At 30.8% G+C, this 26,866-nt stretch overlaps 3 protein-coding genes and 2 long non-coding RNA genes across 5 annotated transcripts; 4 read left to right on the forward strand and 1 right to left on the reverse strand.

Moving 5' to 3' along the window:
* The first annotated feature begins 8,475 nt into the window (after positions 1-8,475).
* Positions 8,476-9,023, forward strand: LOC146923985 (uncharacterized). The gene is made up of 3 exons (XM_085709058.1): positions 8,476-8,599; positions 8,678-8,798; positions 8,888-9,023. The coding sequence occupies exons 1-3, from the start codon at positions 8,493-8,495 to the stop codon at positions 8,990-8,992; spliced, it is 333 nt and encodes a 110-aa protein (XP_085565184.1). The 5' UTR covers positions 8,476-8,492; the 3' UTR covers positions 8,993-9,023.
* A 43-nt stretch (positions 9,024-9,066) lies between these two features.
* On the forward strand, positions 9,067-9,859 carry LOC146923986 (uncharacterized). The gene is made up of 2 exons (XM_085709056.1): positions 9,067-9,200; positions 9,287-9,859. The coding sequence occupies exons 1-2, from the start codon at positions 9,141-9,143 to the stop codon at positions 9,857-9,859; spliced, it is 633 nt and encodes a 210-aa protein (XP_085565182.1). The 5' UTR covers positions 9,067-9,140.
* Positions 9,860-10,176: 317 nt separating this feature from the next.
* On the forward strand, positions 10,177-11,688 carry LOC146923987 (uncharacterized). Its single transcript, XR_015009941.1, has 3 exons — positions 10,177-10,544; positions 10,634-11,012; positions 11,099-11,688. It is a non-coding gene; the product is annotated as an uncharacterized LOC146923987 (long non-coding RNA).
* A 4,255-nt stretch (positions 11,689-15,943) lies between these two features.
* On the reverse strand, positions 15,944-17,128 carry LOC146923988 (putative glycosyltransferase At5g20260). The gene has a single exon (XM_085709063.1). The coding sequence runs from the start codon at positions 16,952-16,954 to the stop codon at positions 16,019-16,021; it is 936 nt and encodes a 311-aa protein (XP_085565189.1). The 5' UTR covers positions 16,955-17,128; the 3' UTR covers positions 15,944-16,018.
* A 4,837-nt stretch (positions 17,129-21,965) lies between these two features.
* LOC146923989 (uncharacterized) lies at positions 21,966-23,085 on the forward strand. The gene is made up of 3 exons (XR_015010949.1): positions 21,966-22,539; positions 22,635-22,765; positions 22,907-23,085. It is a non-coding gene; the product is annotated as an uncharacterized LOC146923989 (long non-coding RNA).
* The last annotated feature ends 3,781 nt before the right edge of the window (positions 23,086-26,866 follow it).

Consider the following 26,866-nt stretch of genomic DNA (forward strand, 5'->3'; position numbering starts at 1 on the left):
GATATGATTGTGATTAATACACAAAATTCTCACTAAATAGCAGTCATAAAGATCTAAAACAGATTTGACACAAAATGTGATACTGATAACAATATATAAAGAAAATTGTCAAAAAATAATACATAAATAAAATAAAGTTTGTTGTACCAAAAAATAAAGTGTGTATTGCTTTCGATTTACTATTATCCACTTTGCATATTTAATAAAGGAAATACATCAATGATTAATAAGGTAATTTGATAAAATTATATTTATCCAGTTTTATTTATTTATAATTTTATTTTAATTCATCTGAAATGATATAATAAAAGAAATGAACCTTTTTTTATTTATTTTTTATGAATCTTATGATAAATTGTTGTTTAAATTTTAATTTTATTTTACATATAAGAAACTCGTGCAAGGAAGGTGGTAGTTTTTTTGCTTTTTAAATGTGCCTTAATTAGTTAAATCAGAGGACACGATTCATTCGTTGCTTTCTCGTGGCTACTAATTCGTAACAATAATAATTACTCTATAGTTTTTGCTAGTCAATGTGATTGATAAAATTATATACATAATAGATATTTGAGAACAATTAGAATAAGATATCCACCATTTAGAGACCAAAATGATTATTTAGATATATGATGCTTCCATTATTTAAATTTTTTGTGTTCGTCCCTATCTATCTATCTATCTATCTATCTACTCCCTCCGTCCCTTAATATAACCACCCATTTGATTTTATTTTTTTCCCTAAATGTAACCCCCTTTTCAAATTATTAAATGCATTTATTACTTTTTCCTAAACATACCCCTAATTAATACTACTAACTTGTCTTCAAATATGAATAGTCAAATTTAATACACATACAAACAAAGGACAATTTGATAATATTAATACACAAAACAGACACATTAATTACACTGACAACTTTTCTTAAGAAATGTGAAAAATGCAAAGGGGGGTTACATTAAGGGACGGAGGGAGTATCTATATACTCCCTCCGGTCCTTATTATAAGAAAAAGTTAACTTTTTAGGTTCATAGAATAATTAATGTATCTTATTGTAAATATAGACTAGATACATCACATACACAATGAATCAAAAAAGTCAATTGTTTCTTATAATAAGGACCGGGGGGAGTATTTTTGTAAAGAAAAATTTAGTTGTTCTCATGAAAGCTTTATGATGAGGTGACACTCTAGAAAAGCTTCCTATCATCTCTCAAATCTCTTAATTTCACACAATGTTCAATGTACACAAATGCTTTAGAGAAACTTCTAATATCTAATTAAACAATATTGACCCACACTAACTTTCATAACTCCATTTATTATTTGCTCAAAAAAAAAAAAACTCCATTTATTAAATATGTGTATCATTATTTGATTGATTAAAAAGCACTAGGTGCAATCAAAAGGTGAAACGATCAAACCCCCTTTAATATAGTACAACCCTTTGAAATTCTTCTCATCCTTAAAAAACGGTTCTACAAATTAATTATATATGCCTTATATACAATCTTCTCAATACATGCAGGCTATGGAAATTTCAATTTTAGAGGATTGTACTATTGTATCTATTGTAGAAGAAGAATTTTATCGAGCTTTTGCGATCTTAATGTGTATTTTGTTTCATCAGATTCAACATGTAAAACTATTGCATGCATAGGGTCACATTTGACAAGTTAAGCTTAGTGGGAATCGTTTGCCACTGGTATGCTTCAAAGCAAATTTAACTTTGAAAATGTCACATGAATTCAAACGCAAAAGCATTTTTATTTTATCTACTATGGTCTATCCTTGAACAATTAAGAATCCTTAACAAAAAATTGGATATATATCATTCTTTCTTATTGAGCCCTTTCCTTACCTTAGTCTTTTTTATGAAATCCTTGATGAATTAGCCTATGTGGCCGATATTTTAGGGTTGGATGTATTTTTACTACTCCATATAAAGTTTCTAAAGCATTTTTCATTTATCATTAGATTTCAATATAGATAATGATTTAAAAAATATGTGAGTTTATGTTTTTCATTACAGAAAGCTTTGATTTAGATTTATTTCCACTACAAACAATTGAGTCTCACTACAATGGAGTATTTTCTGACCCTTATATTCTTTTTTATTTTTATTTTTTATACACTATAGACCTTTCTATTATAACTCCTCTTATAACATAACAAATCCCACTTAATCTTTGAAACTCTCAATTAGTATCGCCATTCACTTTTGTAACTTCAATTAGCGTTTAAATAATTTTAAGAGTCATGTATTAAAAGTTTTATTTCTTGGTTATTACTTTTGCAATAAAATGTGACATTTTAAAATTCACTCGCTCTTTTTTATATCCTATGCAGTTTCAAGGTTTATTTGTGTCATTCTCTCATTTCTATTTTGGAGTACTTTGACTCTTCACTCTTCTATTCAAACTCTCCCATTCTCACCCTTTAAGGGTGAGAGTTAAAGAAACTCTCAATTAGTATCGCCATTCACTTTTGTAACTTCAATTAGCGTTTAAATAATTTTAAGAGTCATGTATTAAAAGTTTTATTTCTTGGTTATTACTTTTGCAATAAAATGTGACATTTTAAAATTCACTCGCTCTTTTTTATATCCTATGCAGTTTCAAGGTTTATTTGTGTCATTCTCTCATTTCTATTTTGGAGTACTTTGACTCTTCACTCTTCTATTCAAACTCTCCCATTCTCACCCTTTAAGGGTGAGAGTTAAATTAAGTAAATAGTTCTTCTAAATAAGAATTTTGGAATATTTTGAATCTTCTATTCAAACTCCTGTCATTTTCACCTATTAAAGATTAAAGTTAATTAAGTAAATGATTCTTATAATTAATATAAATATGAGGGGATATAAACTAAACCAACAAAATATAAGAATAAAAGTGATTATTATAATTCACTATAGAAGATATATATATGTTTTTTGTGGTTACCATGATTTCTAAATATGTGTACAAATAAAGTCTTAACTATCTCTCTTATTTCCTTAAAAAAAAATACCTCTCTTATTTGACGACGTAAAGTTTAAAAATATTTTAATAGAGCTGCGAAAATTGTTATTTTCAATAAATTTATAAATAAAATCTAATCAAACTCGTGCAGCGCAACTATTGTAAATGATATATCACTACCTGTATATCTGGTTCAAATATGCTTAAATAAGTGATAGATATGAGTTAATAGCATATTTGGTAATCATGCTTCATGTGTTGTTCGGTGATTATAGGCTTCAAATAATTTCCACAAATATTTTTTTTTCTTTCTATGTCGTTTTAGTCTATATTTATTTACACTATGTATAGGAAGAAAATAAAGAAGTGATCAATTGTCTTACATAAACGATCTTAGCATGTTATCTGTTGCATGAAATTTAATCTCAAACTTTGTTATATTAAAGGTTTTATCCGATTTTAAGTAAGTGGGTTATAAGCTTATATTTTACATTTTTTAACACTTATTAATCTCACAAGCTATGTTGATAAAGCTTATAAGTTTTTTAAGACAATCTTACATGTTTGGTGCTAAATATAAAACAACTTTTTTTATTAAAATAAAAAAGTTAAATTTTAAAAACATGAAATCTAATTTGAGCACAATCTCTACATTATTCGGGACTATAATTAGTGTAAATGAGACCATATTTTGCCTTTAAACACTAATCAAGCCACAACATCAATTAAACACTAATCTAATAACAAATAGTCATTCTAACATACAAGAGAGGGTTAGAATCAATTCTTAGTTCTTATTTCTAAATCTAGATTTATAGCACATAAAATTAGCACATAAAATTATAATATTTTAGTTAGTATTTGCCTCCATCTGTTTTTTTAGGCAATATCCACCACTGAGGATATTCCTTGAAATTTGGGGTTTTCTTTATTTTTTTGGTCAGACTATTTTTTATTTTTAAATTATGTTTCATCTTTTTTTGTTATAGAGCAACGGCCTTTTCAACCAAAAATAAGGTAAAATATAATTGACTTTTAATTCCTTTACATGTCTCTTTCACAAACAGCAAATATATTCTTTAAAAATAAAATAAAATTTACAAACATGCACCTTTTCTTATATAACAAAAGAAATACATACAAAAATGATCAAATAAAATGCATTTAAGGTTGTACCATAAAAATGTCTATAAAATTCTATTTATTTTCTTAGTGTCAATAAACCTTCAACTTTTTTTTTAAACAACCAGTTCTAATTTTAATTCTATCAAACGAAATGCTCATTATCTTTTCAGTTCCAATTTTTTTTAAAAATTGTTGTTTTAAATCTATATATATATATATATATATATATATATATATATATATAAAACATTTTAAACGAAAATTTAGTGTACTTAAATGAAAAAATTATAAGTGCATTGTATCAAGATTACGGTTTTTTAGTCCATTAAATAATTTTTTTATTATTGAAATCAAATCTATATAGTTTTTTAACTATAACATGACGTTGTAAAGGTTAATTTTATTCAATTTCATACTCTAATAAACAATATAAAAATATTTAACCGTATTTAAACAAAACCGTATTTAAACAAACCCGTGCAACGCACGGGTTGAATTCCAAGTATATATAACAATTAAGTTTTGCAATGTTATGAAAGAGTTAATGGAATACTTCCTCCGTTTTAAAATATAAACAAAATTCACTTTTTAGGTTCATTCATTTAATGATGTATATTACACATTTAGAAATGAAGGACTAAAATCCATAAATCGAACAATAAAGTGGAGCAAAACTGCTTGCGAATTAATGTACATACAATTTTTTATTTGTTTTTATATAGGGAGATGATAGATACAGTGACAAAATTTATCAAGAAAATTTCAAGACGGTGTATTTGTTAAAACATTTCCTTAATTACACACCATTACCTTCCTTAATTTCCGTCAAATAACAAATTTAATTAGTTGAGACATTTTCTTGATAAATTCTTGATAAAAACGTTTTAGATAAATAGCAATGCTCTTTTAACATGCAAAAGTTGAAGGTTTATTGACACTAAGAAAATAAATATATCTTTATCTATAAAAATTGTTGAAAGAATGGAAGCTAGCTACTTAGTATATAATTATATCTTTATCTACTTTGGTATTATGAAAGAGTTAACGGGAACTTCTTTAAATGTGCCTTAAATTTAGTTAATTAGTGGCTAATATGTGATACTATTTGATAACATAGTTTCTAAAGCAAAAACTACGTAACAAAATGAAGTCTATTTGTGCATGCAAATATTTCACAAATAAATATTCTCATGATGATTTTATTTGATGCATGGATAACCAACCTAAATTAACCAAGACACTAGCGCTGACAGTCTATCCCACCTAAATGAAAACTTATACAAACAAAGGTAACCTTAGTGCATGATCCAAATAGCTACCACTAGTAAATAAATGTAGTTGTAAACTTTGAATACTTCATTTGTAACGTGTATATTCTAGAATCTATAAAAGAATTTTTTTTCTTCCATGAGAACAAGTGGTCCATACAAGTGTAGACAAATTAAGCATTAAGAAAACGGCATGGTGGTGGTGGTGGATACTTAGTAGTTCCTTCCTTCTCATGAATTTCTATAAATTGGTTTGAATTAATCAGATATAGGTCCATCCATATTCATTAATTCATCGGCTAATAAATACTAGTAGTCAACTTAAGCAAGTGTTAGGACTTAGGAGTTAGAACCGACATTGAAGTTTCAACATGATTGGGACTTAAACGTTGTCGTTGTCGAAACTTCTTTTGGTGGATTGACTTTGTCCAGAGAGATGCTCTACTATTTACTCCCTCCGTCCCTTAATGTAACCCCCTTTGCATTTTTCACATTTCTTAAGAAAAATTGTCAGTGTAATTAATGTGTCTGTTTTGTGTATTAGTATTACCAAATTGTCCTTTGTTTGTATGTGTATTAAATTTGACTATTCATATTTCAAGACAAATTAGTAGTATTAATTAGGGGTATGTTTAGGAAAAAAGTAATAAATGCATCTAGTAATTTGAAAAGGGAGTTACATTTAGGGATAAAAATAAAATCAAATGAGTGGTTGCATTAAGGGACGAAGGGAGTAGTTCATTCATTTTCTTCGTAATCGTCATCATCATTAACTCACACAACACAAGAAGAAGCTCTAACAAGGTTTTCTCAAAAACTGTGAGATTCTTTGAGGTATACTCCCTCCGTACCCAATTTTAAGTGGATTTACTCATAGACTCTCCCAAAAAATTAATCCATCGTATGAACCAAGAAATTATTTCCCATGACTATTTGGTCTCTAATCCATCGTGTGAACAAACCAATTAATTGGACTCTCTAACTTGCTTATAAAAATGGCAAATTTATAATTAAAAAATTTATTTTCAATCTCTCTTAATATAAGAAGGGAAGATGTTGTGGAAAATCTCTTCTTGCCCCAAGCTGGTTTATTGACAAATCACCAAAGTAAGGGTAAAAGCTGTCTTTAATTTACTTTATTGAACTAAATGACCACAATAACATAACATGATGTCATGTAACTAAAAAATTGGCTTGGTTCAGTTTATTTGCACCATAAAATTAAAAAGTCACATGACATTCTAACAAAACCTAACCGTGTAGTTTGAGAGGGAAAAGTGAAAATCAAGTTTTGGTTCAAATCTTCTTTATGTCAGATAACACTATTCCCAAACTTTGTACTATAACCTTACATTTCTATCTCTCTACAACTCTAACTTTCTCCCAACAAAGAACTTTTCAAGGAACTCAATCTCTCTGTATACCATGGCTGGTAAATACTCTCTCTTGCTCAATATTTCATTCACACACTACCCTCACCTCAGATTTATGTGACTATAGATCTCATGTTTCGCATAAAGTCATGACAAACTGTTATATTTTTCGTCATAATCACTTTCATATGTAATCTTTGTATGGAGTTTTTGACCTTTTTTATCAGATGTTGTTGTACAGTATCTTACTTTTCAACAGTTTTATTTCTAATGTGTTCATATTCTTTTTATTACTTTCACTGTTTTTGTAAAAAGTTCTTTTTTGTAAAAAGTTCATCTTTTTTGTATTACATTCATTTCTGATTATCTTGGTCAATTTTTATATAATGGCTTCTTACTTATAAAATGTTCTTAATATTTGATTCTTACTTACAAATTCATTGTTTGTCTTATTCATTTATCTTATATTATCATGTTTGTATAGAGATCCAGACTGACTCAATGTTTTGTTTCATAGGAGCATCTGTTCTGGAAATACCACTTGAGTTCATTGGAGACATTACAAACAAAAAGGACTTTTGGAAACTAGCTGTTTAGATCAAAGACAAGTGGTCTGTTGTTAAGGATGGGAAGGAGCACTTGGAGATGCTCATTGTTGATTCCAAGGTTTATTTCCTCTTTTGTTTCATTATGTTGGTGATAAGATATTCAAATCTAAATCCTAACACCCTAAATTGTTTTATTTTTTTCATAGGGGAATGATATACAATGACTATTATGGAGACCAGATCTCTTATACCGTGAGTTACATTATGTGTATGCTTTGATTTTTTATGTGTACTAGTTTATACTTTCAATGGCCTTAAATTGGTTGTATGAATTGTGTAGACGTTATTGGAGTTGTTCAAGACATGGGCTACTGTCAACTAAATGACACTACTGGGAAAAAGTTGCAGGTTAACTTTACTATGAAAGATCTGAGGTATGAACCAGAATTACATTTTAAATTCTAAGCTTTGGTTATGTGCTAACTTGTGTTGAGATTCTGTGTTAAAATGTTAACTCAACCTTACTTCATTTGTAGTGACATTTCTCTTAACTGCACTCTTTGAGAGGATTATGCTGGAAAATTTATTGAATATAACAGTCAAAGGAAAGAAACTGGACCTGTGATCGTTTTGCTCAAGTATGGAAAGATCAAAGAAGAAGGTACAATTCCTATTTGTCAATATGTTTTAGCTTTTTCGCATTTTTTACACTTCGTATTAAACAATCTTCACATTTAAATAGGTCGTTTCCCTCTAAGTGTTTCCAACACTTATTCTTTCACAAAGTTGCTTATCGATGAAGACGTTGCTGAAATTCTTGAGTTATGGGAAGGTTTGTTTTATTTTTTCAATTCTTTTTGATGAGTTTGAGAATTATTTATTTATCAACTATGAATGTTATAAACTATGTTTTGAAGTTTTATATGTTTTGTCTTAGTTTATCCAAGGAAGATCAAGTTTACTCCCACAGCCAGTTGGTTTGTACTCAGTCACAGAGTGGTTCCCAGTTTAATTCTCAAGAGGACTTGCTCTTTAATCCTCTAATATTTCCTCTGTCTCTGATTGTAGGACTTGACCAGGTTATATCATACATATTCAAACTTTTCCTATCTTAATTTATTACCTTTTCTCATAAATTTCATTACAATACTTAATTATTTCTGTCTAGATTTCCTACTGTGTCACTAGTGCCAGAATTGACAAGGTTAATTCAACTAAACATGGATGGTACTACCTTGCTTGCCACTAATTGTCCCAAAATTGCTAAAGGTGACAAACCTCCTCACACATGTGAATCTGGCCATAACACAGAGACTGAGATCGTTAGGTAACTCTCTTTTAATAACAACTCTCTATAACTAATTTGTATTTCAGGACATATATAACTCATTACTTTCACTAACAGGTACAAGCTGGAGGTGGAAGTTTCTTATGAATACACCAAAACTACTTTTGTGCTGTGGGATGATGAAGTTAATAAGTTGCTGGGAATTAGTGCTGCTCAACTTCGTATTAACATGATGAATGTGCATATCTAACTCTATTAGTTGTATATTTTCTTTACCTATACGCCTAATACATAACTTCGTCTTAACCATTTTGTCTATTCAAACAGGCTGGTATTACCAACCGTTTGGAGTATCCTCTAATGATGGATACCATTGCTGACAAGACTGTGGTTGCTAAGATTAAATGGCAGCCTAAGTGGAAAACATGTTGAGTCATATATCTTAAAAAAGGAGCAGCTTTTGTTGAACAAGTCCAAGCCAAATTCCCAAATTATGAGGTTTTCCACCATATTCTTAAATTTGTAGTTCAAAGCTTGTGTACCTTTATTATTATTTATAAACACCCAGATTGCTGCACCCATGCATGTTGAAGAGGCACCTGATAACATTGTTGACAGTGAAGATGTCACCAACTCTGTGGTAAGTTTTTTGCCAAATTAGTCACAACTTAATGACTGAATCATATATTCGGATGATATTAATTTTTATTTATATTTACCTTTCAGGTTGACTTGTCTGCAACTTCTGAATATGACCCGCATCATGACTGCAAAATTGCCAGCTCTAATGAAAATGCAGTTGATTTTTTGAATAACAAGAGAAGACTGCAAACTTCCAAAATCTATAGTCTAACACCAAAACATTCTGATATAACTTCATCCACAATCAACCAGATTCCTACACCAATACATCACAAAAATCTATCATATAATGCTAAGTCAAATGTTCCCAACCAAATCCCATCATCAAACTTGCAAAATTTGATGCACACATCTAATTACAATGCAAGTAACCACATATGTGGAACAGCTAATCCCTCATGTTCCCAAGTTGCAACAAACCTGATTGGTAAATATCATGCTAATAACACAGATTGGGTAAACAACAGCAAAATTCTCCCAAATTCCAACATCGCTCATGGAACACCAAATCAGAATCCAACTTCAAATGTTAATCACAATCTTGGTTCTCAAACTTTTTCTTCCAATCATACTCAGTATTTAGACATAGATTCTTATCAACAACCAAAAGAGAATTCAAGAAGACGTATCAGGGTTAAATCTGCTACAAAAATTTGATGCCACTATCAAAAAACCTGAAACCAATGCTTCTTCTCCTACAATAGGAACCAAAAGGAACACTGACTCCAATCCTTCTCAAACCAATGCCAAAAAGAACAAGACAACAGTCCAGACATCATACATTGAATCTATGTCACAACCTATATCTAAGAAGAAAACTACACCCTCCGGTCACTATTATAAGCAAAAATCAACATTTTAGATTCATTCATTAAATGATGTATGTGGTCTACAATAAAGACCACATACATCATTTAATGAATGTATCTAAAATGTTGATTTTTGCTTATAATAGTGACCGGAGGGTGTACAATGCCTGGACCAAAATTTGGTAAAGAAACAATTCCCAATACAAGTTCTCAATCATATCTCAGATTTATACCTCAATCATCAAATAACCTGAATAACCCCCAACCATTTACACAAGGTGAATCCAGCAAACCATTTACACAAGGTGAATCCAGCAATGTTCAATCTCCTCAAGTCACTACCACACGCAGATATATTAATAATGATGCTGATTATTATGCTGCTAAAGGAAAAGGTATAGCGTAGATGCAACCAACTAATTCAAATGCTGATGGATTATCAACTGACTCAGATTCTGATCAAACTGATCACACCAAATCAGATAGTGGCAGTGGAGAAGATATATCAGACATAGATGAGAACTTCTTGCAAGGTGCTATAATTTTACAATTTTTCCATTCACTACCCTCTAACCAATAATTTCATGAATTTGAATTTTATTTTCCATTTGTTTCTCTACAGTCTACTGTGATATAGGCGATCCAATATGGGAGTGTCAGAAATGTGAAGCATTATTATGGTATCAAGAAAGAAAAGACAAGTTAATGAATACTGTGCCTAAATTTCAATTATGTTGTGGTAGTGGAAAAGTGCAACTCCCTCTATTAGAACAGCCTCCCCAATATTTGCATCATCTCTTACATGATCATCAAAGCAGAGACAGCAAAAATTATCAAGCTAATACTAGAACTTACAATGCTATGTTCTCATTCACTTCTCCAGACATGAATATGGATACCACAAGATCGTCCTGATATCATTGCAAGAGTATTCAAGATCAAGTTTGATGAGCTTATGAGGGATTTAACAAAGAGACATATACTTGGGAAGGTTTTGGCATGTAAGCAATTTTATATCTTATTTCGACAAATGTATTCACAGTATTAACTATTTACTACCTAATTACATTATATTTAAACTTAACAGATATGTACACCATAGAGTTCTAAAAAAGAGGTTTACCACATGCACACTTCTCATTTTCCTCCATCCATCAAGCAAGTATCCAACAGCAGCAGATATTGATCAGATCAAATCAGCAAGTGGTAAAAATAAATAGGTTGACCACATGCAACCTATTTATAATAGTATTATCTAATTCTTTGTCAAGTTGCAGATATTAACTTCTACCAACTACATCTTTTGTAATCAATCCTCATTATATGAATTTTAGATTAACAGTTTTCATTTTATCCGATTGTTTTTTTCTTCTACTCTTTAAAACCTGTAATTGATACATAAACATTAGCCTGATTTATATCACAATCAACTATTATAATATTATATTATCTTTTATCCTATTTTGGTTGTCAACATTTTAGAACATATAAACATTATTTTATGAAAACAGCTACATTCTAAATTTTTAAACATACCTGGAAAGAAGAAGACATGTTACTCGATTATGGAAAGAACAAAGCAGACCAAGCACAATTCAGCTATAATCTCCTCTTATATTATAATACTAAGGTAACATATGAGATACCATAAATACTACACAACTGCAAAGCCAGAAACAGCTCTATCCATTTCAAGCTAATTTAATGCTTATCGATTATGAAATATGAAATCAATGCATGTGAATAACAGCTACAATATGAATACAATACCACAATAATTAATACATAAGGTAAATTAATATTTTTCATTGGGTTAAGTACAAGATGGGATTGATAATGCAGAACCAAACAAAAAAATAGTAAAGTTATGCATGTGCCACATTCAGTTGTTTTTTGAAAAGAGGAAATTGATAGATCGAATCATTTTAACTTTAATGATTTGGTAAATTGTAAAATAGTCCGTGAATGTAGGAAATGAGTCATCATTTTAGTCCCTGAATGCAGATAAATTGTAAAATAGTCCCTGAATGTAGACTATGTTAGTCAATTTAGTCCCTGAACGCAGACTTCGTTAGTCAATTTAGTCCCTGAATGTAGACTTTGTTAGTCACTTTAGTCTCTGAAATTGACCAACAAGGTCTACGTTCACGGACTGTTTTGAAATTTCTTTGCATTCATGGACTAAAATGACTACTCATTTTTCAATCAGGGACTAAAATAATTAATTCCCATCTATCTTTAGCAAACAAACAAAAGTAGTGCAGTAGGTAACGTGCTGCACTGATATAATAAAGCAACTTCGTTTTTTTTATACTACAAACATAGATAATAGAGATATACCCATCAGTAGCTGGGCCGCCCAATTTCTATAAAGCCCTGTTCATATTTTGCTATCTACACCACTTCTATATTATACTTTTACTATCTATTATTATGTCTACATAAATTCTGGTTTTATGTTTTTTTAATCAAATGAAATCACCCACACATCTAAACTGCATACTAATTATTTCTAACTCAAACTTAATATTACAAAATTTAAATTTATGTGTTACTATTTAATTATATATTAAATTTAAAACAACTATATCAATTATTAAAAATTTTACAATTACATAATCAAATTTTCATATAACTCTTATTTATATCAATCATTTCATTATCATTTTAACTAATGTTTATATTTTATTCATCGTTTTTTGTTATTAGACATAAGTTATACATTACCAACATTATAATTTATTTATAATTTGTCTACATTTCAAATGATAATTACTATGTAATGTCAAGTTCATAAAAATAAAATTCGCCCCGATCAACCAGTACCCGTGCGGATGCACAAGTTGTCACTGTTAACTTTAAAAATTATTATTATACACGGGCAAAACTGTCGCTGATAAAATCTACTAACATCTACTTCTACTAACAATACATCTACTAATAATATATAAAAATTGAAGTCTAGCAAAATTTCATAATCGTTCTTATTGAAACTCATGATCTCCTTAATTTCATGTGCATAATGGTCATTTTGCAAAAAAAAAAAATTAAAATTAATTACGGATAATGGTCAGAACAAGTGCAACCAATTTAAAAATTATTATTACACACGAAACAAGTTGTCACTGTTAACTTTAAAAATTATCATTATACACGGGCGATGTCGTCCCTGATACAAATCTACTAACATCTACTTCTACTAACAATATATAAAAATCAAAGTCTAGCAAAATAAATAAATTAGTTCTATAGGTATCCGTGAAAATTAGTCACACCTGACCATTAGCCGTAATTAGTTTTTTAAAAAACAAATAAATTTTTTATCAGGTTGCATTGTCAGATTTAAATTTCCGATCAATAATTGTTATGTTTTGGGTTTATGTAATATTAGTCTATTTTATGACAATGTTGTACCGATATGCATTAGCATTACCTCAATTCTATTTTCTCCATTATAATTGGAGTTAAGCGTTTTCTACTTATTCTACTTATTCACAGAAGTATAAATTTTACAATCAATGCAATTTTACTTTATTATAGTATCAAACATATAATACATAAATAATTTTGAAAACATATAAGAAATATTTACTTAAACTAATCATTAAATTACATCAAAACTCTTATAAATATGTAATGATCTTTTACAAATAACAAACGTTTACTGTACCCGTGCGTCAGCACGGGTATGTTACTAGTTGAGTTTAAAAAAAATTTGATAACCGAAGCATGCCATTTACTCCAATTTTGAGCTTAAGAGAAGTTGAAAAATTTAGTATTGACATGCCATTTTGAATAACGAAGCAAAAATAATGTCATTTACTAGTACTCCAAAATGGTATTGATATTGCCATTTGATTGACTTTAATTAATTTTGGCATTGGTATTGGGAGTAATTATGAGATGGAGTAAATAAATGTAAAATGGAGGAAATCAAAGAGAAGGGTATAATAGGAACTTTTGTATCAAACTAACTTGTCCTTGATTATTTTGAAACCGAGGGAGTACTATTTTTCACTCATTCCTAGTTTATTTTTAACGGATTAATTAATGTGGTTTTGTTTTGGAATAGGTTTTCTCCCACACAATGAATGAAAGAATGAATGAATATGTGGTTTTGATGCTTAAATGTGAACGTTCCACTTTTGATGTGTTTTTGATAATAAATGTTTGATATTTTGCTTGTTTGCATATTAAAAATTAGGAAAATGCTAACAAGTGCCCTTAGGGCATTGTTTAAGCATTCAAAAGTAGTAACTTTTCCATTGGAAATTGTGTAGTTAAGACTTTTATACTTGTTTGACTTGTATTTTCAAGACAATATTTCCTTTTGTGGGTTCCTTAAACAATGCACTTAGGGCACTTGTTAGCAAGACCCTAAAAATTAACACAATCCTAGACAAAAAAAACCGGTTATTGAGAAAGATGTTGAAAAGTTCCAAGATTAAATAATACTCCTTGTTTTAGTTTTGTAAAAACTGATTTCGAAAGAATTATATTAGGATCCGGGGGGAAATTGAAAATTAGGGTTCCATTTTGCTTGTCTTATACTCCCTCCGTTTCAAAATGAGTGTCGCTTTAGTCAAAAAAATTTGTTTCAAAATGAGTGTCGCTTTCAGTTTCCAATGCAATAATAACTTTTTCTTTTCAATTGTACCCTCTAATTAATACTCTCCACACTACTTCCAAAATATTACTTTTAAAACTAACCAATAGTTAATAAGGATAATTTAGTAAAATAACCATTCTCTTTCTCTTAATCATTGCATTTCTTAATATGTGTGTAAACACCTAAAACAACACTCATTTTGAAACGGAGGGAGTACCTTGTTCTCGCGAGAAGAAGCCTCACGATTTCCTAGCGAATGGTTTTTATTGGTTGGTCAAACTTCAACCACCGCCCACACTCCCCATGTTTTCTTAGAACAGTGGAACTTTAAGCCTTCTCTTCCTTTAAAAATTGACCACGTGGCATTCGTTGGATTTCACGAAGCAATGCTTCACTGTGAATAGCACTACAATCACTATTATAAATTTTAAAAAGGCTTAATTGCAGCTTTAGCCACATAACTTTCTCAAAGTTGCGATTTTAGCCCCCTAAGAAAAAAACTACAAAACCGCCCCCTATGTTTTGTAACTGTGGCAGTTTTGGCCCCCAAGGCCAATTTTGACTCGGTCTACGCTGACGTGGCACCCTAAGTGAGGTGCCACATGTCTTTTTTTTGCCTTGGGGTCAAAACTGCTACAGTTCCAAAACATAGGGGGCGATTTTGTAGTTTTTTTTTATAGGGGGCCAAAATCGCATCTTTTAAAAAGTTAGGGGACTAAAACTGCAATTAAGCCTTTTAAAAATCATTGATCTTATATATACTACTCAAGTTTATATGGTCCACGGTTGTAGGTAGATACATTAGAACGTTACTAGTAAATGCACATAATAAAAAAATGGGTAGTGTTAACTTGTGCCCTCATGGCACATATTAAGAATCTAAAAATGGAATTAAATAATAAATTTTGTCTTGAAAAAATAAGATTTCAAATTTCTAGAATATTGAATGCACAATTTCCAACAAAATATTTCTATCTTTAACTTCTTAACTTGTGCCTTGAGGGCACAAGATAACATTTCAATTAAAAAATTGAATAGAGACTAAATTGTCATTTTATTGCAGTTTTAGAGACCAATTTGAAGGTCAACATAGCAAATAAGTACCACATAACAAGCATCTAAGTTATCATTTTGTAACATAATCAAAATTTTGGATGAACTTTAGGCCGAGAGTTCATCATGCACTAAATCGACTTGTATAGTCGAAAAAACAAATGTGACTATTTTTTCCAATTTACTAGGGTTTCATTTTCCTATGAGTTGAAGATTAACGCACAATATAGAAAATTGATCTTTGACAAACCTCAAATTTACAAGTAAAACTAAGCCAAAAATAAACATTATTCAATTGCTTGTGTACATGTAAACATCCAAGATATGCAGCAATATACATAATAATCAACTTGATTGAACACTTTCATATCTAACAGTATGGCGTCTAAGCCACAACTGATACATAACAGTATTAAACGCATCAAACGGCTGAGCAGGTCGATTCCACCGTAAGTGCTTACTCCCCACCACACCCAATCTTCTCATATTTTCCTTCTTTTCCCTCCACGTGTCGGTTTCAATCTTCACACCACTTTTCATAAACGCAGCCATTTCCCTCCACCTCAGCACATCCATTAACGGCATGTCGTTTACAGCTTCTTCCGTAACAACGACACGAACACACCCTAAACGCAACGCTTCACCGACCGACAAAACGTCGTCGTTTTGATAATCAACAACGCAAAACTCACTACCACCAAATTTCACCGGCGCGTGGGGATTTGTAATCGATGGTAGAGTAATATCCTTGTGAGGGATGAAGCTACGATGGCGCGTGGGGAAGCACGCGATCTGAACAGCGTTTTTCTTCAGCTCAACTATATTCCGGTCGTTTACGTGAGAAATTCCATCGCAGGAAAGGTAAAAGTGATCGGCACCAAGAGAACGGTTCCAATAAGGAAAGTCGTTACGGATACGTGAGATGTGACGCGCTAACGAGCGCGTGGAGGTGTTTGAGGAGAAAGGTAGGAAGAAGAGGTGTGCTTGTTCAGGGTGTTGGGTAAGGTAAGAACTGTTTTGTAGAGAAGAATAGAACAGAGATTCTTGTTCTGTTTTGAAGCCGAATTGTGTTGTGTTTGTGTTTACGTTTATGTTTATGTTTGGTTGATACATAAACACTTTGAAATTTTGAACCATTTTTTGATAATTTTGAAGGAAGAGTGTTGTGGATGTTAGATAAGGATTAGGAGAAGAATTGTTTTGAGGTAGTGATGATAACACAAACGAAGAGGAGCATAATAATTGTAAGAAAACGATGAGGATTGTTCTGAAAAACGACATTTTACACTTTGTGAATGATTAAACTAATGAGCTTTGGTTTGTGAAGTTTTGGAGGTTGAAATGAATATGAATAGATAAGGTAGCGTCAAACCTTAACAATTTCCGAATTTGTAGTATATTCAATATTGAGTTGCATGTGCAAACATGCGTTTTTGTTAATTTCCTTTCTTGACCTTTTGGTGTTGCTTGTTCGATCACGCCACTAGAATGAGAGGGAGTATATATATTTTTTTTTGAAAATTAAATAAATTTCTTGATAGTTCGTTGTAAAGTCTAGTTCAGATGATAATATCGATATTTTTTAATTGAACACTTTCATCTGAGTTTGAATTCATAAATGTATGTGTGAGGGAGTTTCGGATGGTGCATGTTACTTCATTTATAGATAAAAATTAGATTAAGTCGGTTTAATGCATAAGTACTAAATTGAAAATAGACTTAGGAGGTTAAATTTCTTTGCGATTCTTTAAGCTTGATGTTTATAATAATAAGTTAGTCAACTAAGTATTATCCGTAAAAGGTTACATGAATGCTATTTGGACACACAAAATAGACAATACACGCCGGTGATATATGTCCTTTTTACCGGATAAATATGATGAACAATGTTTTTTTTGCTAAATTTTTGTTTTTTAAAAAAATTATATTATAAAAGATGATTTTTGAAACAAAAATTTAGTTTTGTGATTAACCCTAATTCTCTAATTCATTAACCATAAAAATGTATGTTGTTATCCATATTTATAATCTATTTATTTGTCATTTTCTGAAATTACGTGAAATAATTGGTTAACAACATTTGTTGTTAATTACGTAGTAAAAGTAGTTAATGAAATTTATGTTTTCAAAAGTGGTTTGTTCAATTGTGAAATTGGTTAATAATACAACTCAGTTTTTGAGTTATAAAAATTATCTTCTATAAAAAGAATTTTGTCCAAAAAATATTGTTCACAATGCAGATGTCACCCTATTTTGTCTATTTTGTGTGAGCAAATAACATTTTTGAAAATATATAAATGTATAATTTTTTTTTGGTTACATATAAATGTATAATTGGTGACACTTAGAAGTAAAAAGCGGATACTAAAATACATAATGAATCGTGAGACCATTTAAAATTCTAAAAGGTTTCACAATTAAAATGTAGGGTCGTTCCTATGAAACTGGAGGTTCAACTCTCATAAAAATAGGTTTCTAATAAAAAAAAACGTACAATTTTTTTAAAAGATTAATCTTATATTTAAATTGAAAATAACACTGGTAAATGATTATTAGCCACCGAAATCAAAATTAGCAATTATTTTTACTAATGACGTGTTTTTTAACATAGAAATAGAAACATGAAACATGATTTTTTACTTAGAAATTGAAACATGAAACATGTTTATTATTCTTTTTTGAGTGGGGTTGAGATATTAAGCAATACTTTTTTTCTTGAGGCTCATCACTTTGATAGGCCCAGCTCGATTGAGCTCTTTGCACTCTCCGGTATGACTCTATTGCTTATAAAAATGATTTCGTAAGATAGACATCACTTAAACATATGCATAATAATTATATGCTGTATTTTTCTTAAAAAATAAATTATATACAGTATTTTATAAACTTATTTATAACATGATCATTTAAGTTAATATTTTTTTAGGCTAAATTGATCATCCTGTCCTTCAACTTAATTTTTTATTTTAAAGTGGTCTTGTAACTATTAAAGTTTTAATTCGGTCTTTTATCTATATTTCCGTCAATCAAATTAGTTATCTCCATCAATTTTTTTTTTGTTTTTTTTTTTGTAAAAATTGTTTGCCCCTATCCACGTATCATTTATGATTGGTGGTAAAAGGTTGAATTTGAAAAGCACACGAGTATACAATAGATTCACAACATATGATTATTTAAAATCACCAACAATGTTCACCAAAACAAAACAAAAAAAATCACTGACAATCTTCATCTTCTTCCCTCTTATCTCCCAACTTCATACCCAAAAATAAACCAACAACACAAAAATTCATACCCAAAACTCAAACCGAAACAACAATAAAATTTATCATCCTTTTTACTCCAAATTATTCCAACAACATATTCAAGATGTTAAGCAAATCCTCTCTTTTCAAGAACAACAAACAACAATTTCTTCTTGAGTAAATAGGCAATTACTCCCCTGAAATTGTAAGTTTCGTCAATTACCCCTCCTGAAATTAACAAAACGTCAATTACCCCCTGAAATTGCACAACGTTAATCAATTTACCCCGTCCGTCAAATTTTTCTGTTAGTCAACATGACGTTTTGCAAATACCCCCCCTGAAGTTTTGCACTTATGTGCAAATAGCCCCATAAACTTAAAAATTTATATGTTTTTTTTTCTTATCCTCGACTCAAAAGATGTTAAAGACAAACAATTAACAATTATCTTTAATATTTAAGGTTACAATAATAATATATCCTATAAAAATAATGCAAAATTAATAACTTCATATTACTTTAGCAAAATGCATGTTTAGTTCAATTTTTAAGATAGAATAATTTTATTCAAACTTATCTTAAGAAACTGCTAGAATTAATTATTCATGAGGAATGAGTGTCGTTAGCTTACTTTGTTGTGAATTGGTGTGTCTCTGTTTAAATAAGTCATAAGTTATGGAGAATTGAACGATCAAATGACATAACAGAAACAAAATAAAATAACAGACCCTTTTAAGAATGAAAGAGCAATGTAAAGTATTAAAGTTAACTGTTAATTGTTTGTCTTTAATATCTTTTGAGTCAAGGATAAGAAAAAAAAATATAAATTTTCAAGTTCGGGGGGCATTTTGCACATAAGTGCAAAACTTCAGGGGGTATTTGCAAAACCTCATGTTGACTAACAGAAAAATTTGATGGAGGGGGTAAATTGATTAACGTTGTGAAATTTCAGGGGGGTAATTAACGAAACTTACAATTTTAGAGGGGTAATTGCCTATTTACTCATTTCTTCTTTACACAAACATTCAATTTCAACAACAACAACTCTATCAACAATAGCAGCGTCTTCTACAACAGCATCTACAACAACCTCAACAACAAAATCTTCATCATCGCTAGCTTCTCACTTCTTTATGACGTTTTTTGCTTCAAAAATTATTTATTTTTTCTTCAATTTTTTGTCTATTTTTTTACTAGCATCAGTTGAGGGGCTGAAGTAAATAAAAAAATTAACCATTTTTTTTTTATAAACTTAAAGTCCAGAAAAGTGATTTAGAGGTCAATTTTTTTTTGATGATTTTTTCTATGCATGTTTAGGTGTTAAAATAAGCCATCCCACATAAAATTAGAATTTTTCAACAAAAGAAAAATTAATTATGAATTTTTAAAGCATAAAAAGCTGAAAAACTAAAATAACAGAGACCTCGAGCTAGAAATTAAATTTTGAGTTGAATTTTTAAAACATTTTTTGATTGCATGTCACTCTCTCTTTCACCTCACCTCAACCATCACCACTTCCCTTTCACCTCACCTCAACCATCACCACCGTATTCTGTCACTACCACCATCGTTGTCGTTCATTCATCATCACTCTCTCTTTTTTGTGTCTTGGATTTTCATTTTCATTTTTCTTAGAAGCAACATCGGATGCCACATGCACTGGAGTGTTATTTTGTTAATTTTGCTGAGCAACCTCAATTTGAGTTGTGATTCCAGTAGGAATTTTATCTTTATTTTCTTCAACATGAGAGAGTCACTCGTTCTGTTGTGGGTGTAGGTTGAAGATATTTGCGATGTATACAAGTTGATTGTTCAAATTAGGGACACCGAAGAGTGGTTCTGAAGCTGAAAGAATTGCACCCAATTATCCTGACCTTCGTCGTTCTAATGGACAATAGACGACAATTTTGGAACGAGAACGAGTTCCGACCATCGGAAAAACGACAGAAAACAGTTATAGTAATTAATTTGTTGAGATTTGAAGAAACCGATGAAGTAATTCTCCTCCTTCTAGCGCCAATGATTTGGTGTAAACAAGATCAATGTTTACAAGGTTTTTTTTTTCCCGATGGGACAAAGATTAAAAGGAGGTTACATAGAGGAGTCGATAATAGAGTCAGTGGAAAGTGGTGTAGTGTGTGTGTTGTCTCATTGTGGCGCGAAACCGTCTTTATATAGGGGTGTCCTAATATTTTCGCAAAACTCGACGGGGAAAACGAGAGTTTGTTACTAATGACATCAATGATCCTGATTGACAGGGTCGAGCTCTTGTATGGTTGAGTGCACCAAGGGATGGCTTTTGATGTTTGGGAAAATAGAGGGAGGTCAGGTGCATTTAGATAGAACTCAGAGGAGGTTTGTTATATTTTTCCCTATAATTTAAATAAGTCTAGCAATATTCATTTATGATCTTTTGGACTTTTAAAGTTTAGTATAGAAATTTGATGATATCCAATCAAGACTTTTTACAAGTGCTGGGTGGTATTAAAAATTAAAAAATATTTTAATTTCGATGGATACTATAAAAAAATAATTTAATAGATTTTGATGGACATTTTAATGAGATTTTAACTTTAAAATAGTATTTTTCTTTGATAAAAAGCCTTAAAAAAATCTGAGTTTTTTTAATAACGAATCAAATACAAACTCAGAAGGTCGATCCCAACACAAGATGTGACCTAACGAGCACCAAGAACAAGACAAGAAAAAGAAATTCCCAAAGGGCAATTCAAGCCCACCCTCCTCCTCCTCCTCCTCCTCCTCCTCCTCCTCCTCCTCCTCCTCCTCCTCCTCCTCCTCCTCCAAATTGTTTTTCTCTCTAGCAGAACACATCACACAATATAAATAAAGTACTTGTCTCGCTCAGACCTAGAATATTCACTCACAATTCCTCCATCTTTTTTTATCACTATTAGCCTACTCCCAACACCCAGAACTACATAGAAGAATGTAATTTTCCAAAACACTAATTCTTAACAATAATCACTCCCTTCCCTCTTCACTTCGTGTGAGACAATTATATATGTCTAACCTTTAATTTAGGCTTAATACATGCTTTGGTCCCTTAACTTATTTTTGGATTTCATTTTGGTCCCCTAAGTATAAAGTGTTTCAATTTGGTCCTTTATCTTTACTTCCGTCAATCAAATTAGTCATCTCCGTTAATTTTTTGCAAAATCTGTTAAACACTTTCCACATATCATTTAGAATTTGTGATCAATGGCTGAATTTAAAAAACACACATGGTATACAATGGAGACACAAACATATGATAACTTCTTATTGTCTTTCCATATTTTTTTAATTTCCTAAAAATAAAAATTAAAAATTACAACAATCTTCATCCTGCACACATACCCTGCTGCATCTTCTTCATTGGCAGCCATAGTCCACCACCACAACAACGAATCTTTCTCCCCAATCGCAGCCATAACCAACATGTCCTTGTTTCCTTCATTACACTCTTATTCACTTGGTGCTACTTTCAGATTCAACAATCTTCTTTCGGGACAATTCCTCTAAGTATTACATTAATAACCGTTCAAGTAACTTCACTGAAGTTACCAAGAAATTAAAGGGGAAAGGTGTTGACCTTGACAATAATAGGTTTCTGATCCTTCAGGTTGGTTATTTCATATACGATGCTTTTAATTTATATTTTTTTGCAGGTGGTCGGTCCTATATATCTCTATTGATGCTTGAACTGTTTCTTATCAGGGTGAAGTTGAGCAGATTTCACTTATGAAACCAAAATCTCAAGGTCCTCATGATGAAGGCTTTCTAGAATATTTGGAAGATATCATCGGGACAAACAAATATGTTGAAAAAATTGACGAGTCATATAAACAGTGAGCACTCTTTCTCCATTTCAATTCTGTAATGCAAACCTCTGAATGAACATTAAAAAAATTCATTTGGGGATTTATGGGTTTTTGAAAAAAAGAATTTGAAGTTTTAATTTTTTTGATTTTCTGGGTATGATGAGGCAGAGGCATGAAGGTGGATGAAGAGGATAAGAGATAAAGAAGGAATAGAGCCACAAAAGCTGCGGGATGAAGATTGTTGTAATTTTTAATTTTTATTTTTAGGAAATTTAAAAAATATGGAAAGACAATAAGAAGTTATTATATATTTGTGTATCCATTGAATACCATGTGTGTTTTTTAAATCCAGCCATTGATCACAAATCATAAATGACATGTGGATAGTGTTTAACAGATTTTGCAAAAAATTAACGGAGAGGACTAATTTGATTGACGGAAGTAAAAATAAGGGACCAAATTGAGACACTTTATACTTAGGGGACAAAAATGAAATCCAAAAATAAGTTAAGGGACCAAAGCATGTATTAAGCCTTTAATTTAATTGCCCGTTTGTTTCTAACTAAACTTTCAATTGTTTTTTTTATTTAAATTTGTTCTGAGTATGTATGGCTTTAGAGATCGAACAAATTTTTGTTGTTGAAAGAAGATCAAACCAATTAAAAAGTTAAAAAACTAATTAAAAAACTGTACATGCATATATATTATTATAAAGTTAAAATAAATTTCGAGAGTAGTAAATTGATTGCAGTGATAAAAAACTTCATGTTACATTTAACTTGACAAAATCATGTGTGTGTGAGCGCGCGTACACGTATATATACATGGGAGGAATGTATTGATTCAAAGAGTAAGTGTTTAAATTACTCCAAATCTTAACTTTTAATTAAATTATGATCAATGGCTAAGATTATACTCATGTGATCCCATTTTATATCGGAAGGAATCATGAAGTTACCATCTTGTGAACAAGTTGGTATGTGTGGTCAAATGATTACGATCTCCTATAGTGCGAACTTCAATTCTATATGCACTCAAGATATAACTAGATATGCATAAAACTGTGTTATGCAAGACCAGGACCAAAGGAATTTAATTGTTCCGTGTATGATAGTTTTACATGTCATTATTCGATAGCTCTATTTTTCTAATTAAGAACTTAACTTATAATATGTGATAGTATTGCAACTATGTAAAAAAGTACTCAAAAGTGTCATTATTCAAGCGTGCCATCCCTCTCTTACCCTCTTAGAGCATCCACAATGGTAGTTCTCTAACAAGGACTCCTTAAATGGACCCCACGTGACACATCACTTATTTATAATTTTTTAATAAAAGTACCTATTAAGGACTCAATGACTCCAATGGCAATACACTAATAAGGACTCCAATGAAAAGTACTTAAATATGTCCCACTATCTTTACATATTAAACAAAAATAATTTATCTATTACTCATTTTTACAAGTGGGACCAAGTAATACACATTTTAGTACTTCTTTATGCAAGTGGGACCAAGTAGTACATATTTTATTACTTCTTTATGCAAGTGGGACCAAGTAGTACACATTTTTATTACTTTTTAAACGTGGGACCCGTTAGTTACCCAGGAGAGAGAGGGTCCTTATATAGTTGCCCGTTCCTTAACGGAGACTCAATTTTTCTTCCTCCAATGGAGGGTCCTTAACGGGGAGTGGTCCTTGTTAAGTAAGGACCCCCCATTGGAGATGCTCTTAGTGCTTCCCTTACGTTGCTCCTAGTAAGTTAAGTAAAACATTAATCAGTGTACGAATTGAAAGGACGTGTATGAAAATAAACAATTAGAAATAGTTAGAAAATCTAAAGAATATTTAATATTTTTCTGAAGCAAATGCAAGCACGACACGAGTAAAATATTCATAACATACCAAAGAATTTAACATTCAAAGAACAACCATTATAGGTTTCCAAAATAAGTTCACTCAAATGTAAAGCGCCTTGACACTTTTTGGACACTCAATGGAATATGTACCATGCTTTGCTCATAATAAGTGCACTCTGGACTCAATGGAATATGTCAATATATGGTTAATATCGTTGACATGACACAAATGTTAATTAACCTTCTTCCAACGCTCACTATACAATAATTGGTTATTGGTGCATTTGAATAGAAACCAGATATTGGCTAACCAAATTCTTGAATAAGAAATTATAGAGCATATGGATGTATAGCCTCCATATGTTCTCAAAATGAAAAATCTAGCTCAAAAGGTTTTGGGGCTAAACACACACATCAAAATATATATCAAAGGTAGCCATACAATGAGTGAAGAAGAATATATATCAGTTCTTCACATACAAGTTATTCCTATTTTAGGTTTCTTTGCGCATCAAGATATAAAGTATGGTCATAAGCTTTTCTCAATCTCACATGTTCATTTAATTAGAAGTTAACACTTGTACAAAAGTTGAACACTACAAGTGCACCATCTAAACACAATTTCTAAGAAGCGGAAGAAGTTAACACTTATACAAAAAGCATGATATGACTAAAAAAACACAAACAATTAAACACCATGCATGTGTGGTCCTTGTCTTTTTTCCATTTGTATTGAAAACACTTATTATTTCTTCTTTTCATATCACTTAGGTCTGATATCTAAATTTGTTTACTTTTTTGGGTTGTTTCAAATTTATTTGACATGGAAAAGCTGTATGGGTTATATTGTGACCGTGTTGTTGTTGTGATGTTTTGGGTGTGCGCGCGCGCGTGCATGCAAGAGAAGGAGGGTGTGCGCGCGCGTGCATGCAAGAGAAGGAAGAGGTGCAGCATCACCGGTATTGAAACATGTAGTTAGCATATATATTATTATTAATTGAGAAATCATCCTGCTTAATATTCCAATGTCAATTTTTGTAATAAGTGTGAAATATTTGAATTTGTTTATAGTAGGTTACGGAGGGAGTATAATTTATTGTCAGATTAAAAACTATCATCGCATAAACCATGTATATAATTAAATTTGACATTTATCATATATCATTTGATATGTCAACGAGATATCCAATTAATGTCAAATTTTGTAAACAAGATCTGTGTGATGATTGCTTTCAATCGAACAATGGAATTGTAAGCAACGGTTGAGTTGAAAAAACGCAAAGCTTAAGAACCAAGAACAAACACAACACAAGTTTAACTTTGTAAGTCGGTTTTTCATAAACTTCACTTTTGGGACCAAACACACACACTATTATAGATCAAACTTGTGGCAAAAGTATGAAGTTTTCTGTTTGTGTTCTGTGGTTTAAGTTTAACCTTTAGGTTTTTCATTATTATCCATTATTTTCATAAGTAAATCATGATTTTTGAAGACAAGAAACATTATTGAAGATATAATTAGTAGTCAGTACTAATAAGAATTTAGTACTTAGCTATTAGTTTGTAGCGTTGTTTAGTGAGAGTGTTTACTCTTTGTTGTTACAAGTGAATGAGGGATTTTGGGTTTAGTAAATGAAAATAATTCCTAAGATTTTTATCATTCTTTTCTTTTCTTTCTTGCGAGGGTTTCAAAGTTCAAACGAATTGTCATGCTTTGTATCTTTTTTTCCCTAAAAAAAATGCTTTGTATCTTTTTTTATTTATTTTACTTTTTCATAAGTAAATCATTGATTGACACATGTTATTACTATTTTTAAATGTTAATTTTCAAAGTACCATCTATTGGTATTTTCCCTCGAATTTTCTTGGGCCTAGTCACTCTTTTAGTGACCATTTGTTAGACAATAGCACTTTTGGCTTTTATTGTAACTCATATCATATCATTTAAAATTATACATAAAATTGCATTTAAACGTTTTACAAAGCTAGTTGAATTACCAATTCTTGAGCTCTTAATAGGTGGAGCTGACTTCCCTTGGTCCCCAGAATATGCACTTTTGGCTTTTACTATATTTCAGAAAAAATACTGACGTGTGAAGTGGCAGAAAGTGCTAGGTGAAAGTAGTATAGTGCTTGCTTGGTGAAATGATATCTTCTATTATACCTTGAAAATTTCTTGGTAGATTTTAAAGTCTTATTGCTTGTAATGGTGTAAGGGGGACCGTATGAGGATAGTATTATTATTGCCTGTATTATTATTATATGAGG

Source organism: Medicago sativa, chromosome 5, assembly GCF_051527215.1.
Source record: "Medicago sativa cultivar Bolivia chromosome 5, Bolivia_mono, whole genome shotgun sequence".
NCBI classification, from domain to species: domain Eukaryota; kingdom Viridiplantae; phylum Streptophyta; class Magnoliopsida; order Fabales; family Fabaceae; genus Medicago; species Medicago sativa.

What these genes read in the sequence shown, in the direction of transcription:
- LOC146923985 (XM_085709058.1), top strand. Translation starts at nt 8,493, where the DNA reads ATGGATGGTACTACCTTGCTTGCCACTAATTGTCCCAAAATTGCTAAA. An exon ending in ACAGAGACTGAGATCGTTAG is followed by an intron (nt 8,600 to 8,677) that starts GTAACTCTCTTT and finishes TTTCACTAACAG; the next exon opens with GTACAAGCTGGAGGTGGAAG. An exon ending in TTCGTATTAACATGATGAAT is followed by an intron (nt 8,799 to 8,887) that starts GTGCATATCTAA and finishes CTATTCAAACAG; the next exon opens with GCTGGTATTACCAACCGTTT.
- LOC146923986 (XM_085709056.1), top strand. Translation starts at nt 9,141, where the DNA reads ATGCATGTTGAAGAGGCACCTGATAACATTGTTGACAGTGAAGATGTC. An exon ending in AAGATGTCACCAACTCTGTG is followed by an intron (nt 9,201 to 9,286) that starts GTAAGTTTTTTG and finishes TTTACCTTTCAG; the next exon opens with GTTGACTTGTCTGCAACTTC.
- LOC146923988 (XM_085709063.1), bottom strand. Translation starts at nt 16,954, where the DNA reads ATGTCGTTTTTCAGAACAATCCTCATCGTTTTCTTACAATTATTATGC.